General features: G+C 31.4%; 1 protein-coding gene across 1 annotated transcript; it reads left to right on the top strand.

Annotated features, from left to right (window-relative positions):
* Positions 1–4,558: 4,558 nt before the first annotated feature.
* On the top strand, positions 4,559–6,608 carry LOC122582231 (bidirectional sugar transporter SWEET10-like). Its single transcript, XM_043754600.1, has 6 exons — positions 4,559–4,709; positions 4,896–4,932; positions 5,068–5,278; positions 5,389–5,550; positions 5,779–5,898; positions 6,030–6,608. The coding sequence occupies exons 1-6, from the start codon at positions 4,658–4,660 to the stop codon at positions 6,360–6,362; spliced, it is 915 nt and encodes a 304-aa protein (XP_043610535.1). The 5' UTR covers positions 4,559–4,657; the 3' UTR covers positions 6,363–6,608.
* Positions 6,609–14,669: the final 8,061 nt, after the last annotated feature.

The following is a 14,669-nucleotide window of genomic DNA, read 5'->3' as shown; positions in this document are numbered from 1 at the left end:
TTTAAATGTCAATACATCTAAAAAATATTAAAATTATCAGAAATTATCACCTAAGCAAAAAGCCTAATTGGAACGAAAAGAGGAGTGACACATCTATACTATCTTATAAAGCATTTTGTCCTTTTTGAAAATCTCAAATCATAATTAGCTAATATACCTATAATACCCTTAAATCTCAACCACTCATTTTTTTCACTCTCCTTAAATCTCAACCACTCAATTTTTTTTTCTCTTCCATAAATCATTTTATTCATCTTATTCATTTAAAAATTGTTATCTCAAAAACCGTATAACGATAAATTATAAAAATTATATGGGTGTTCTTAAAATTTCATGCTCTTTCATTAGATATGTCATTCGAAATACTTTCGATGAATTTTTAAATGTGAGGGCGGAGCCCGTACGGATAAAGCATTTAGCTATCACACTCTATAACTTATCACCTTCTATGACCATCACCCCTACCATCTCACCGCCGCAATGCGCGACACTTTCCATCGTAGGAAAAAACATATTCTCACTTAGTTATATAGAAACATGGGTATGGGTATTTAATTTTCATAAAGAAAATAATAAAAAATTCTATTATATATGAGTATCTCTATTTAAATAATATTTTTCACCAAATATTACAAGAAAAAACATGGTTATTTAGTTTCGAGATATTACAATTATCTATCAAACAAACAATTTTATAGATGATTGATACTTTGATAGTTTTGTCAATTTCTGTATCATTTTATTTGGTGTATTTTATTTAATTATGTATTGTGAGTTATCCATAGTTATACGTTATTTAATTTCAGGTTGGTTTAGAGGATAGAGATCCTTTAAAGTTGTTATCAACTATAGAGGTAAAGTTGGACAATTTTTAACCTTTAAAGTGAAATCAATAGGGTTAAGATTTAATAATCAAGTTTGAATCTTAACCTTTGATTTTAATCCAAAGGTTGATATAACTTTATCTATATCGGTATAACTTTAGAATTGGTATAGCTTTAAAGGATCCTTATACGGATTTGGATGAACTTTCCATTTGACATTGAGTGATTTGAACTAAGAATTTAATCTGGAGGAGACTATCTAGCGGGGACCAGTTAAGACAATATATATATAATTATAAGCACTCAACGCCGTCTTTCATGAGTTTTAGGTTCCAATACATCGACGATGTATGAAGTAGGTTAAGATGTAGACAGCCTTACCTTGGTATATTGATACACTTAGTACCTCATTACTTTTTTTCAAAATTCTCACACTATTTCCCTCTACCAAAAAGAAATTATTCACACTGTTTTTACCTATCTCGTATATCATCTATTGGTGTGGTGACAATGAAAGCTATAAATTGATGAGTGAAAAGAAGAGATCGAACTGAAACTTTAAGGTGTCCTAATTGTAATTGAACGGGATAATGCCTCATTTCTATGGCAAAAATTCATTGCAAACAATAACAAACTATAGAATATCATTTATTTATAAATATAAATTAATTAGAAACTTGCTGCAGTTTACAACTAACGTACGAGCTTTTCATCAGACAAAATGCTACAAATGGATTGTAATTACTTTCGTAATACATAATTTTCTTTTGAGCTACATATGATGCATTGATGCTCATTGTGACTCCTTAAGAAATGATGACGTTTAGTAATAAAAGAAAGAAAAAAAAAGTAGAAATTTAATTAAAAGCGCATTTAATTTTATGTAGGAAAAACTTAGGTGTCCACTTAATCAGCACGTTTGTTTTTTACAGTGCCAGTTCCACTAAACATATGATGTAGGATTTACGGTGTTTGATTTTGCCTTTCATGAAATGATCGATAATAATAACAAAGATGTAGTATACAATCGTAAAAGAAATTAATGAACTTTCAAAACATGTATTAAGCGGGATGATTGTTCATGACTTCATGGTCATATATATGTGTAAATAAATGAACGAAAATAAACAAACTAAAATTTATTCATTTCGCTTTCCAATAGAACAAAAAAAAAAGAGAAATAAGATTATCTTTACTGAAAATCACGGTGTATCATGAAAATCATTGTGCAACAATATATAAACTTGTGTTTCGTGATTTTTCCTTTATCAATATTATCATAATCTAAGAGTTAAAATCTTCGTCTTACTTATTTAATTTTACTTTATATACTTATACTATAACAACCAACCCCAATATATAGTCTAAGTTGTATTTGAAATCCAAATTTATATCTAATCTAATGGAAATATATAAATAAATACTTTTATACTGTAATTTTTAAACTGTTACAACTTTATCAATTACCAAAATAATGTTGGAACCACGTTAGTGTGACCGTCACCGATCATGTATCATTTCTGATATGATAATTGACGATAATGAAATCCCTATGTCTAGGTAAATATATGATGAGCATATTTACTCTTAGAGACGTTGAATGGGGTTTTCCATTAGGTGATTGTAAATAAGAGGACTAATGGTATGCACATTAATTAAACACCACAGGGGTTGAATGTGTAATTACTAAAAGTTGGTAAGTGTAATTACTCTCATTATAAATAGAGGGTAATTAACCCTAAGTTAAGGTGAATGACACACACATAATCCCGCACAAATTCATGTGTTTACTCCTCTCAAATTTGTGCATAACATCACAGCCAAATTACCCATCTCATCCTAACTCAATCACATTGTTTTGGGAACCCGAAATCAATGGCAAACATGTTTAATGACTTTACAGGTTCCACATAATCATCTAATGAGTATTGTTCCTTGAATCAAACCATGTTTATTCCAACAGATAATCTTTCGTGGACCGTTTGCTTCCCATTAACCTTCCGTTTAATCGTTTATTTTGGAAAAGATTTTTTTAACTTACTTGAAGAGTTTGATATTAAATGTTAAAAATCACAATTAAGCATATCATATTACTATTATTTTCAAAAATCGATGTAATTAAATTAACTTGTTTGATCAAATGAGTTTGGTGGTGTGGAGTGCACGCTTATATGTATTTATTGTGATTTTAGAGGCGATTACTTTTACGGACGAGGGTCCGGGACATCCCCTGGTGGGGTCTAAGGGACGGAGCCCGTGGCTCGTATGTAAAAACGCCTCAGAAACTTAATTTTTGAGAAATTATCACAAATCGTCCATGTAGTTTGCTCGATTCTCATTTTCATTCCTATGTTTTTTTTTATCATTAGGTGTCCATGTATTTTTTATTTTCATTGTCAGTCGTCCCTGACATTAACAACTGTTAGTTTTCATCCGTTAAACCCCTCATATGCAATGCACATGAGCCCATTTCTTTCAGTTTATAATCACATGGACTATTTGTGATAAAACTAACACTTTTAGGTTTACATACTTCATCATCTTTCCCTACAATTTATGTTACTATCTCTGACCGGCCGGTCACCGCTTGCCAACGCCGAAAAAGTCGCTGAAAGTCGAGAACCACCTAATGAAAATGAAAAGTACAGGAACACCTAATGATAAAAAGAAAAAACACAGGGATGAAAATGAGAATCGAGCAACCCACATGGACGATATGTAATAATTTCACTTAATTTTTATAACTTAAGGCATTGAATTTGCCAACTTAAGGCCTTATGCGTATTTATTCTGATATTACGAATTTTCTTTGGTCTCTTTTTTTTCCCCCAAAATTCTCTAGATGTATCCGATTGAATATTTTAAAATGAATCATCGAATTGATTCAATTTGAAAGTATTATAGGCCATATTGAAAATAATATCCAGTTTTTGTTGGTTTTGTCATATATCCCCAACGTGGAATTACTTGAATCTTAGGGCGCGTTTGGTTCACGGAATGTTTTTGGAAGGAATGGAATCTTTCAAAGGAATTGGAATATGAAGGAATGGAATTTGACGGAATGTTTTTGATTTTTTGAAGATTCAAGTGATGGACGGAATGAGATTCCTTCCCCCATCCCCAATGAATGGAGATTCCATCAAATGAGGGAATGTTAACATTCCAATGGAATGTGATTCCTCCATCTTTAATCAACCAAACACACTAAGAAATGAAATTTCAATTTCAATTCCATCAGATTCCATCAAATTCTGTGAACCAAACACGATCTTAATATTCGTTCGTATGCATAAATTATTCATCAACACATACAATACTTCAAATGACAAATAGATTAAACAAATCAATATTTTTAAAACAAACATTGTTTAATACAGTATCTAGTTTTTCAAAGTAAATGAATTAAGAAAGGAAACCAAGACTCCATTAGTACTCCGTATTTGTTTACATATATATCCTAGTTGGAGTGCATGCACAGTTATGAAGTTCCACTGAACACAAAGATTATGTGATGTAGGATTGACGGTGTTTGATTTTACCTTTCAGAAAATAATAAAATACTAAAAAGTACTATACACGTGCTAGCAATTGCTTAGCTGGTTAATTATAAAAAAAAATTTTATGTTTGACCTCTCCGAGCTGGCTTGAGTTCGACCAATCACACTCAACCATATTTTCTCTATATAAAGGACTCAATATTCTTATATACATTTATATACACCTATATACATCTATTGAAACAACACATTATAGTTTGCTTGTGAGAAAAAAGAAAAGAAGGAAAAAATAGCGTTATAGTAATCATCAATTTTGTTAAGAAATTTATATATAAAATGGCAGCTGGGAACTCATCGGCTACTCTCACATTTGCAATCGGCCTTGTTGGTATATAAATATTTATCTCGTTCACATTCTTATATATACTTTCATATTACAAAAAATATATATGTTACCATGCATGCTATAAATTAAGTCAAAAGCACATATTAATATATGTTCACACATACGTACATTATATCGGTTATATTGTAGTAGTGTTGCTAACTTTTGCTAATTTTGCAATACTTGTAGGCAATGTTATTTCATTCTTCGTGTTTCTTTCTCCATTGTAAGTAGTCCCATAGATAAACATCAATTATATGTTGAAGTACTTTAATTTTTGTGGTACATTTACTTAATTTCATTGATTAATTTGTTGAGTTAGTAACATTTTACTAACCTTTTTGAGTTAATATTAATCCAGACCAACATATTATAAAGTGTACAAGAAGAAATCGACCGAAGGATTTCAATCAACACCTTACGTCGTTGGCTTGTTCAGTGCGATGCTTTGGATATATTACGCGCTGCTTAAGACTGATGCCATGCTTTTAATCACTATTAACTCTGTTGGATGCTTCATCCAAACCTTCTACATTTGCTTTTTTCTCTTTTACGCCCCAAAAAGAGCTAGAGTACGTACTATCACATCATATCATCGTTGTGTTTACGTTTATTATCATTAAGGAGCTAGCTAGATACAATATTTAAGTCTAATTAAATTAACTTCATGATATATGTGCAGATGGAGTGCTTGATAGTCATCGTGTTGTTGATAGTTGTTGGATTCGGATTAATAGTTGTGCTCACTTACTTTCTTGCTCATGGAGCTACCCGTGGCGTGATAGTTGGATGGATTTGCCTTGTGTTTTCCTTGTGTGTTTTCCTTGCACCTTTGGGGGTTTTGGTAAGCTAGTATCTATATACACATATATAAATGAATACTAAACTACTATATAATTTTTTTTCGAACATTCAGTTAGAACACGACATCAGGGAAACCTCACCGTATAATGGTGAAGCTTTGCACGCACCCTAGACAACGAGATGTTCCTTAAACAACTACTCGTATATATTAACATAGAACAATTCATATATTTCTAAGTATTAATTGCTTTCTTTTTCTTGTTTACAGAAAAAAGTTTTTAAATCAAAGAGTGTGGAGTTCATGCCAATTCTATTGACAGTTGCACTGACCATCAATGCCGTTGTATGGTTCTTTTATGGGCTTCTTCTCCGTGATTTCAATATCGCGGTATGTAATGAAAAGGAAAAGAATAAACTTAGTAGTACTAATTATTATTCTTGTTTTATTTTTCAAATTATAACTCCAAATCTAACTTCTAATTGTAAATGCATTATTATTATATATTGTTTGTTTTACAGATTCCAAATGTACTTGGGTTCACTTTCGGTGTTGTTCAAATGATCCTCTACTGCGTATTCAAGAACAAACACCGAGCCATGTCTAAAGTAATTGTCGGCAATCTTGAAGAGGAAATCGGTAATTTGGAGGAGCAAAAAATCCCAGCTGAAGATGTGCTAGTTATAGAACAGAAAGTGATCGGTATCGCGATGGGAGTTTTAATCTGTGCTGAAATTCCTGTGGTTCCAAAACTAAACAAAAGTGATTCGCTTCCCGTTATTAAAAAGATACTAAACAAAAGCAAATCGCTTCCCGTGTTTGCATCACTAAAGTCATTCGCGATACGAAGCTGATCATTATTCTGTGGTGGCTATATCCTCAATGCAAGTTAATTTGTCGATCGATTTGAACCACTTCAAACCATTGAGGCTACAAAGTGCATGATCATCGAGAACTTATTATATATATATATATATATAAATTATATATGTATCTTTCACGTTTAATGTAGAGTAAACAAATTGGGATTGTACGTGTCAAACAGCTCGAGCTACAGTTTTTTATCGCGAAACTTTAGCTTGCACTCAAGCATTATATAAACGTTAATTAACGTGTGTCCGGAAGTGAATAAATTAATTAGTCGAAACGAAAATTAATGTTTTGATCGAATGGATACAATTTATGAATGAATTTAGTCATATAGGCGATACCCAACCCAAATACGGAGTATTTTTTTTCTACCATCATTTTTTCATTTTCATATTTAAAAATGTCACTAATAATCATATTTTTCCTTTCATTTTCTTAAAATGTTTTATTATATTTTAGAAAAAAAAAAAAACAAATCTTATTATTGTTATTATTGGTATAAAGAGTACACCCACCCATCCCCACCGATAAATTGCCTAAAACTTTTTCTCTTTGAACCAACCTCTTTCTCTAGTAAAGGAGCGAGAAAACAAAAGTACATTAGAACCTCTACAAATTAATACTCGATAAATTAATAATCTTGATAAAACTAATAATAAGATAATACTTTTTTGAAACCCAAGATAAATATATAGGTCCTATCAAAACCATAAATTAATTAAATATTCTAAAATTTAATATTGTTTAGTAAAAATTAAATTATAGTCACTTGTTTTTTTTTTAAAGTTTAAATCTATGCTAAATATATCTTTAAATTTCTACATTGCACTTAAGAGTTGAGACATTGTCGCAACAAAAAGTTGTGAAGAGTTGTTTGCCGCTTGCAATGCTTCTTTCCGAATGATCGATTTCAAAATTATTGTATCATCCTAAACTAGATTTTAAACAATATCCATCACAATTTCTTCAATGCTTTAAACCTCATAACATTCATTACTTTCGCCAGGATAATCCCGCAACTCATTCACATCCGTTTTGTGCTAATAACGTTTACCCGTAATCAATCTTTCAAACTCACATGCATATGTCTTGTCTATAGTTTACATCGTTTAAATTACTTGAGCCAAATGAATTGATTGCATGAATTAGATCTTGTCAAAAGCAATTTGCTTTGGACTCTTATTTCATTTAATGTGTGAATGTACATTGGATATGAAAATTTTAAAATTGATATATGAACCTCTTTAAATTAATAATTTATTAATTTATTGATATAATAATATCTCGATAATTTAATAAAATATTTTGGTCCCAACATTATTAATTTATAGAGGTTTTATTGTACAGTAAAGCCTGAGTGGAAAATGATAATGGCTTTCCAAAATTATCGGAAGGAAAATAACTTATAATTAACGAGCACCTCATCTCAAACCATGTTGATCCAACGAGCAGCGGCTTTCTCTAGTGACAAATTAAGAAATCTTATTTAACTCTTTCTTTTTCTTTTGCTTTTTAAACTTTTAGTGACATAGAATCTTAGCTACTTATTAGTGAAAAAAAAAATCTTATTTAACTAACCAAAGTAATACGGATTAGTGGAAACTAACTCCATGATCGTCAATCATATAAACAATTAACAACCGATTAATCTAATCTCAACCAATCGGTCGGGAATAAGATCAAACTCACCATAGTATCCCAATCCTTTGACTAGCTAAAGTTTGACCTTGAAATTAAAATTAACCAACAATCAACCAATAAATAAAAAAAAACCTGATAATTAAAAAACAATAATTAAATAAGTCGTTATTAAATGTGGTTCATACTTGTGCTTAGACAAACACCCAAACAAATTATTTACTATAATCAAATAAATCAAACAAACACAAATAAATCAAATAAATCATTCAATATTTACAAGACAAATGAAAGTAAAAAAGTTTAGTTTACAAACCAAGCTTAATCAAAAATAATTGATGAAATTGAAAATCTTCTTTTAAAGATTGAAAATAAGGTTTTTGACTTTTTAAGTATTGCATTTATATTTATATATAACAAAGATGATAAAGATGACAAGATGAGTTAAGAAATTTCTTTTTTTTTTTCCAGAAAATCTTGTTTTTTTTAACGTTCAAATGGTCAGAGTTCGTTCGTTCCACTTATCGGCCCTTATGTCCTTCGAACAGGATGTCATTTAAATTTTCAGAGAATCACGGACGGAGAAAAACCTACTATTAATCCAGCAAATGGCACGACAGTTAATAAAAATAAACCTTGTCCCCTCATGATTCGAACATGATCACCCCATGCCCAACTTCTAAAACCTTCATAGGAGGACTCGGATACTAGTAAGGTTTACCTCATGTGGATACTTAGGATACATATTAGTTGGAAAACCCATAATAAAAAAACTTTTACACTAAATAATGAGGGTATGGTTCGTGGGCTCCTGGGCTTATTAACCGCCGCCGAAAGTGAAAAATGAAATGGGTGTGTTGGACTGTTGACTTGGCTAGACCAAATAAAGCCCAAAGAAAAAACGGGGCATGTGATGTGGCTATTGAGCGTGTCCCCAGCCAACAAAATAAAATGAAGAGTCAAATTATAATTGGGATTTGTCATCATGTGGTTGGCTTTGGCTAGTCAAATTAAATTAATCACAACAAAAAGCTCATATCTTGAAAAATAGACTAGACGTGGGCCGCTGGAAGGATATAAGTTCTTTGTGGGTCACAATTTAGACTTCCCCGAAATCACAAATAGCTGAAATGGGGTGAGCTGTGAGCATATGACCAAAATCTGAGATGCGGTTCAGATCCATCTATAACCGATTTGACCCGTCTTATAGGTTAACGGTCTGGGTCACGAATTCGATTTTGTTGCACTGTCGGCTTGTCAAGTCTCTGCTTGGGTTGGTCCGGACCGACTTTTGACAGTTGATGAACAAATGTCCCTTAAACCCGAGAATCGAACCCGTCTAAACCTGAACCGAACTGACCCACCCAATAGGGTAACAGACCGGGTCACGGATCAACAATTTTGTTGCATTAAAGGGTTTCGAGTTTGCACGGGTCGGGACGGGGTTTGATTTGTGCACATGCCTAATGTGAGGTGCAAGGCTAGCTGGGTTTATTTTTGTTTAGACTCACCATCAATTCTAAAAGGGTTGAAGGACTTGGCTCGCAGGAGTATGTTGAGTGTTTCAACACCAACAATAATATTTTTTTGGGTTAAGTGCGCCGAAATATAAATAACTATGATCAAATGTTTATAGTGGGAACCAACTATTAGATTGGATATTGTATGTTAAGAACTTAGTAAAAATGTTCAAATCATGAGCCAACCAATTAAAAACTTGCATGCGGCGTCAGACCGGTCTTGATTTATGTGATGCTCAGGGCTAGTAGCCAGAAATTGCCCCGTACTAAAATTTTGTAATCAAACTACTTAAGAGCGTACAACATTGTAAAGTGATAATTTATTCCTTTTTAAATAAATAACAGTTACATATTTGTAAGTTGAAGAAATGAACTTCTAGTTGAAATTTCTATATTACCTATCACCTCAAATGATGTATTTGTGAGAATTTGAGTAAAAATATTAAATAGATTATAGTAATCAATATTAGTTAAACACTTTCATTAGATACAAATTTATGATACATTCAACTTTTTTTTACTCTATATAAATTGTAATAGTTTTCAACGACAGCAACATATTTTATTAGCACTTTTTGGATAATCAACTATATTTTTTCTATAAAAAAAAAGGTAAAGAGAAAAAATTACATAAAATATCTTTTGATTAATTTAAATTTAAACATGTAACAGATCTTTTAATTACAAATAAACACAACCAATTATCTTTTTAGAATCTTATTGGAAAACCCACTATAACATCTAAAAATAAAAACTAGTCAAACTATTAAGAAAATACATCTGTAAAATTATTTCATTGAAAATGTGGGCAGTCAAAGATAGGCCGGTCAAACTGTCAAAGTGCTGCATATTATAAGGGTTTTAGAAAAATAAATTAAAAAGCAAAAATGTTTTATCTCTTTCTTCTTCGAGCAAACCCACCCAACAAACTCCATTTAAACATGCCTTTAGTTTTATTTTCACATTCAACTTCTTCATAACTAAATAAAAGATACTTCCTTCACTAAAAAACACTGTTTAGTTTACGAATCATCCAAAATCTGTATAATAACCACGATAGATTCGAAACATGCTCAGATCTAGATTAGATAAACTCAAAAAAATTTCTGCCCCTTGTTGTTTGTTGCTCAGGATTGTCGCCCAGCCCGCCCATGACCAGGGCCGGACCTGCGTGGCGTCTCATATGGGTTGTCACGTATATCATATTAAATAATTTGGACAGTTTATCAAGTTGTTAACATACAATGTCCAAAACCTTAGTTTGTTCTTATTAATAGACATTTGGTTTAGCTTTAAATTGGCATGATGACTCAAAATACCTACTACATACATAAAAGCTTATGCAAGTATTAAGTAATCATTTTAACATTAAAAATACTTAAAATACATACCAGTTAATAAGGAAGCTAGCTATGTTAGTTAGTTATATTCCTTGGTTATCAAGTTAATTAAAATTCTTGTCTTTTAAGGTATTTGTTTTTCTATATTGGAGAATTGAATTTAAATTTGTCCCACAACTAAGTTTAAATTCTTATTAAAAATAAACTAACATTACACATTTTATAACTACTAGATTGATGTGTGCGCGATATAGTGGTTGCGATGTGGTGGTGGCGGCAATGAGAGATGTAGATTATTGATGTAAAATAGGATAATGTATTTATTTTCGACATTTCAAAAATTGGATTTTAAGATATACCATAACTAAAAGAGCCAAAAGAGTTTATAATATTGTAAAGATAAAGATATGCGTTTTATATAGTTTTTGTTTTATTTTATTCTACGTATGGTCCCTATGATTTTTAGCCCTTTACATGAATGGTCCATGTGATTTTTACACTTTTTAAATTCAATTGTTTTCAAGTTTCTTAGCATCATTAGTCCTTAGATCTGAAACTTTTGCAACCATGGTCCAATTTATAGATCCATTTTTCTTTTAGAGGGTGTTTGTAATTGCGTTATAAAGTGATTATTGGCTATGAAAATGCAGTTTTTGAAAAGCATGTACCTACATGTTTTTCAAAATGCAGTTTTGAAAATGCATAATCTATTTTGAAAACGCAGATTTTGTTTTAAAATCGCAATACCAAACGCCCCTTAGTTGTTTCTTTACACTTGGGGTGAACCCTTTGACGTTTACGACATATCCATCACAATTTTGTTTGCTTTTGTTTTCTTTTACTGATTAGTAATATACGCACACTCAATATGTGTTGAATTATTTCTTTTGGTTTTTATTATTTATACATATTTTTTTTAACACACATTAATAATATATTTTACATTATATATTTATCTATGTGTTATTTTCTTTAAATGAATATTGATTTTTATCAATTTGTATAATGTTCATGCATAGTCTTTGGTTAATTAGGAGATGGAGATCTTAATATAGGGAGTGTTAGAATTTAGAAAAGTCAATATCACGTTTTACATGTAATCGTATTATCGTAATATGATAATGCAATGGGGCGACGCCCGGACCTTGTTGATCCATAAATAGGGCCGATCCCAATTAGACATTTAGATTAGGAACGGCAATGGGTTGGGTTCGGGGCGGGTAGTACTAAACCCGAACCCGAACCCGATAAGGAACATACGATCAAACCCGACCCGATACCCATCGGGTACCTTATCGGGGACCCCATTGGGGATAAAATCAAGCCCGAAACCTGACCCGATAAGGATAGTATTTTTCAAAAGTATTTACTAAAACTTGTATGATTTGAGAAAGGATACTACTTATTCATGATGTTTTGAGAAATGGATGTGTAAGTTATTGAACATAGATACAAGTTTTGTTGATATTAGTGTGGAATATAGATTCAAAACTAATTACTTATAAATATATAGATATATGTATTGATATCAGGTCGGGTCGGGTCGGGCTAGACATGCCCGAGTCTCTGCCCCGAACGGGTTTGGGTATCAGGTTTCCTATCGGATTTCGGGTTTCCCCACCTGGTCGGGTTTTTTTTTGCCATCCCTAATTTAGATATGAGAAAAGGACCAATATACTTAGATTTAATGAATATATAGGGCCACACCTGGGCTTGGACTGTTAGAGCAAGTTTACTGTACAATCACCTTTTGATAGTAATGGAAATAAAGCTCAAGAGGGTCCAACAATGGTCCATCGTTGTAAATGGAAGTGGATCTGTGAAATGGAATTAATTAATTCCAATAATTGCATAAAAACTAAAAAAGGTTTTCTACAAAGAACATTATTCTTCTTAGAAGATTAAAGTCGTCTTCATCTCATATGACTAGATATCCAATATGTGATAATATCTAAATTTAGGAAACGAGCTTAATAGTTTTGCTCATTGTAAGGTGGCTAAAAAAAAGAAATTAATATCCAAATGGTAAAAATAAAACATAGTTGATTAATTAATTATAATAGTAATAGTTTTTACTTATAAAATTACTTTGCATAAAGTTGTGACAATTAGCATGATTTGAAATTAGTCAACTGAGGATGGTTGATAGTTGATGTACTCCAGCCATGGGTAGTATTGTGTCCAACTAGATATGCGGTCACTCCATTGGGGGCTTAAGCATAGGACGAAGTGGACGATCAACCGAGGTCCGATTTCTAAAGTGGTCTAATTTTTTATTTTTTTTATGTATTTATATAAAAATATATGTTATTAATTAAGCCCGTTATAAATTTTAATAATTATCCAAAAATTAAACAATAGTACTTAACAAGAAAAAAAAAACTCACGTACCAATTTGTTATAATATTTATCATCGTTTTTATATCTTAGTTTACATAATTATAATTATTGCACCTATCCTCTGGACCCCCTTTTTTCTTTTCTCGACCGAGGTCTATAATTTCTCAGAGACGGCATTGAGTCACTCTTAGTTAAATGGACAAAACACGTACGATGTGTGACTTAGCGTTGTTGATTAGTTAGCTCGCGTACACGTATCCTCTTAGATCATTTCCCAGGCTTATTGTCAACTAGCAGTCAAATGGATGCTATGTACGTACAAGCGATTTTTTTAGTTATTTATTTTGAAAAGGCAAAGGATTAATAACATATTAATCACCTAATATTTATAGCAATTGTCTCAAGTAATTTAGACTACAACTTTTTTTCTTCTTCTTTCCTCTTGAATATTTATATATATATGTGATTATATTTGAGACTTGAAATTAATAGGTTTATTTTAGAACATATGAAATTAATAGGTTAATATAGAAAATCACGTTATTTACATAATTTTATTTTTGAAGTATCACACATTACAAAAAAAAGAAAAAAAAAAAAATGAAAAAAGAAAAGGAATTGAAGTAAAAAACATATGAGCTACGGATGAAATTAAAAAGGAAACAAAGCTCGATTGAATGATGTACAGTACTAATTATATAATCTATTTCTTTTTTATTTATTGTTTTTAAGATATTTTTCATAAGTTTACAAGCTTGATATATGCGAGTAACATCTATTAATTAGAAAAATTTAAAAATACTAATCTAATTATGAAACTATATATACTCGCGCTAAATACATGATAATAATAAGAGAAAATTATATTTTTTGTCCCTTAAGTTGACAGGATTTTCAGTTATTGCCTTTAAGTGAATTAATGACAGAAAAACCCCTAAAGTTGGTCAAATTTTTCACTTTTAACTCAGTGACTAACAACCGTCTATTAGGTCCGTTAAGTGAATGACAAATTCGTTATTTCACTATGATCCCTTCTTTTCACACGCAAACCGGATTCGTTAGGTTTTGCTGAAAACGAAATGTCCACTGAACTCACGACGCCCAAAAATTTGAAAATTACAATCGAAAATTTAAAATTTAGATTTATCTCTTGTTAGCTCTGAATCAGAACATGAAACATGTTGCAATGGACTCGGAAATCAATCGCGAACGAACCCTAGCCAAAATAAATCCTATCTAGACTTCGCCAGAAAAACTTGGTTGAATCGAAAAGAAAGCCAAAACAAAGCAATTGCACTTCAAATCCAACCAAATCTAGCCAAAACTGATCCCGATCCAAGCAATTCCGAATCCAAAAACCCTTGTTTCCGATCTCAGATGTGTGTGTGTGAAGTGTGTGTGTGCTTGGTGTGTTTTTTTCAGTTTACGTTTCGTTTTTCGATCGTTGTAATTT

The sequence above is a fragment of the Erigeron canadensis genome, chromosome 1, assembly GCF_010389155.1.
Source record: "Erigeron canadensis isolate Cc75 chromosome 1, C_canadensis_v1, whole genome shotgun sequence".
In the NCBI taxonomy this organism is placed as follows: domain Eukaryota; kingdom Viridiplantae; phylum Streptophyta; class Magnoliopsida; order Asterales; family Asteraceae; genus Erigeron; species Erigeron canadensis.
Note: the sequence above shows the minus strand (reverse complement) of the source record. Positions and strands in the feature narration are given on the sequence as shown.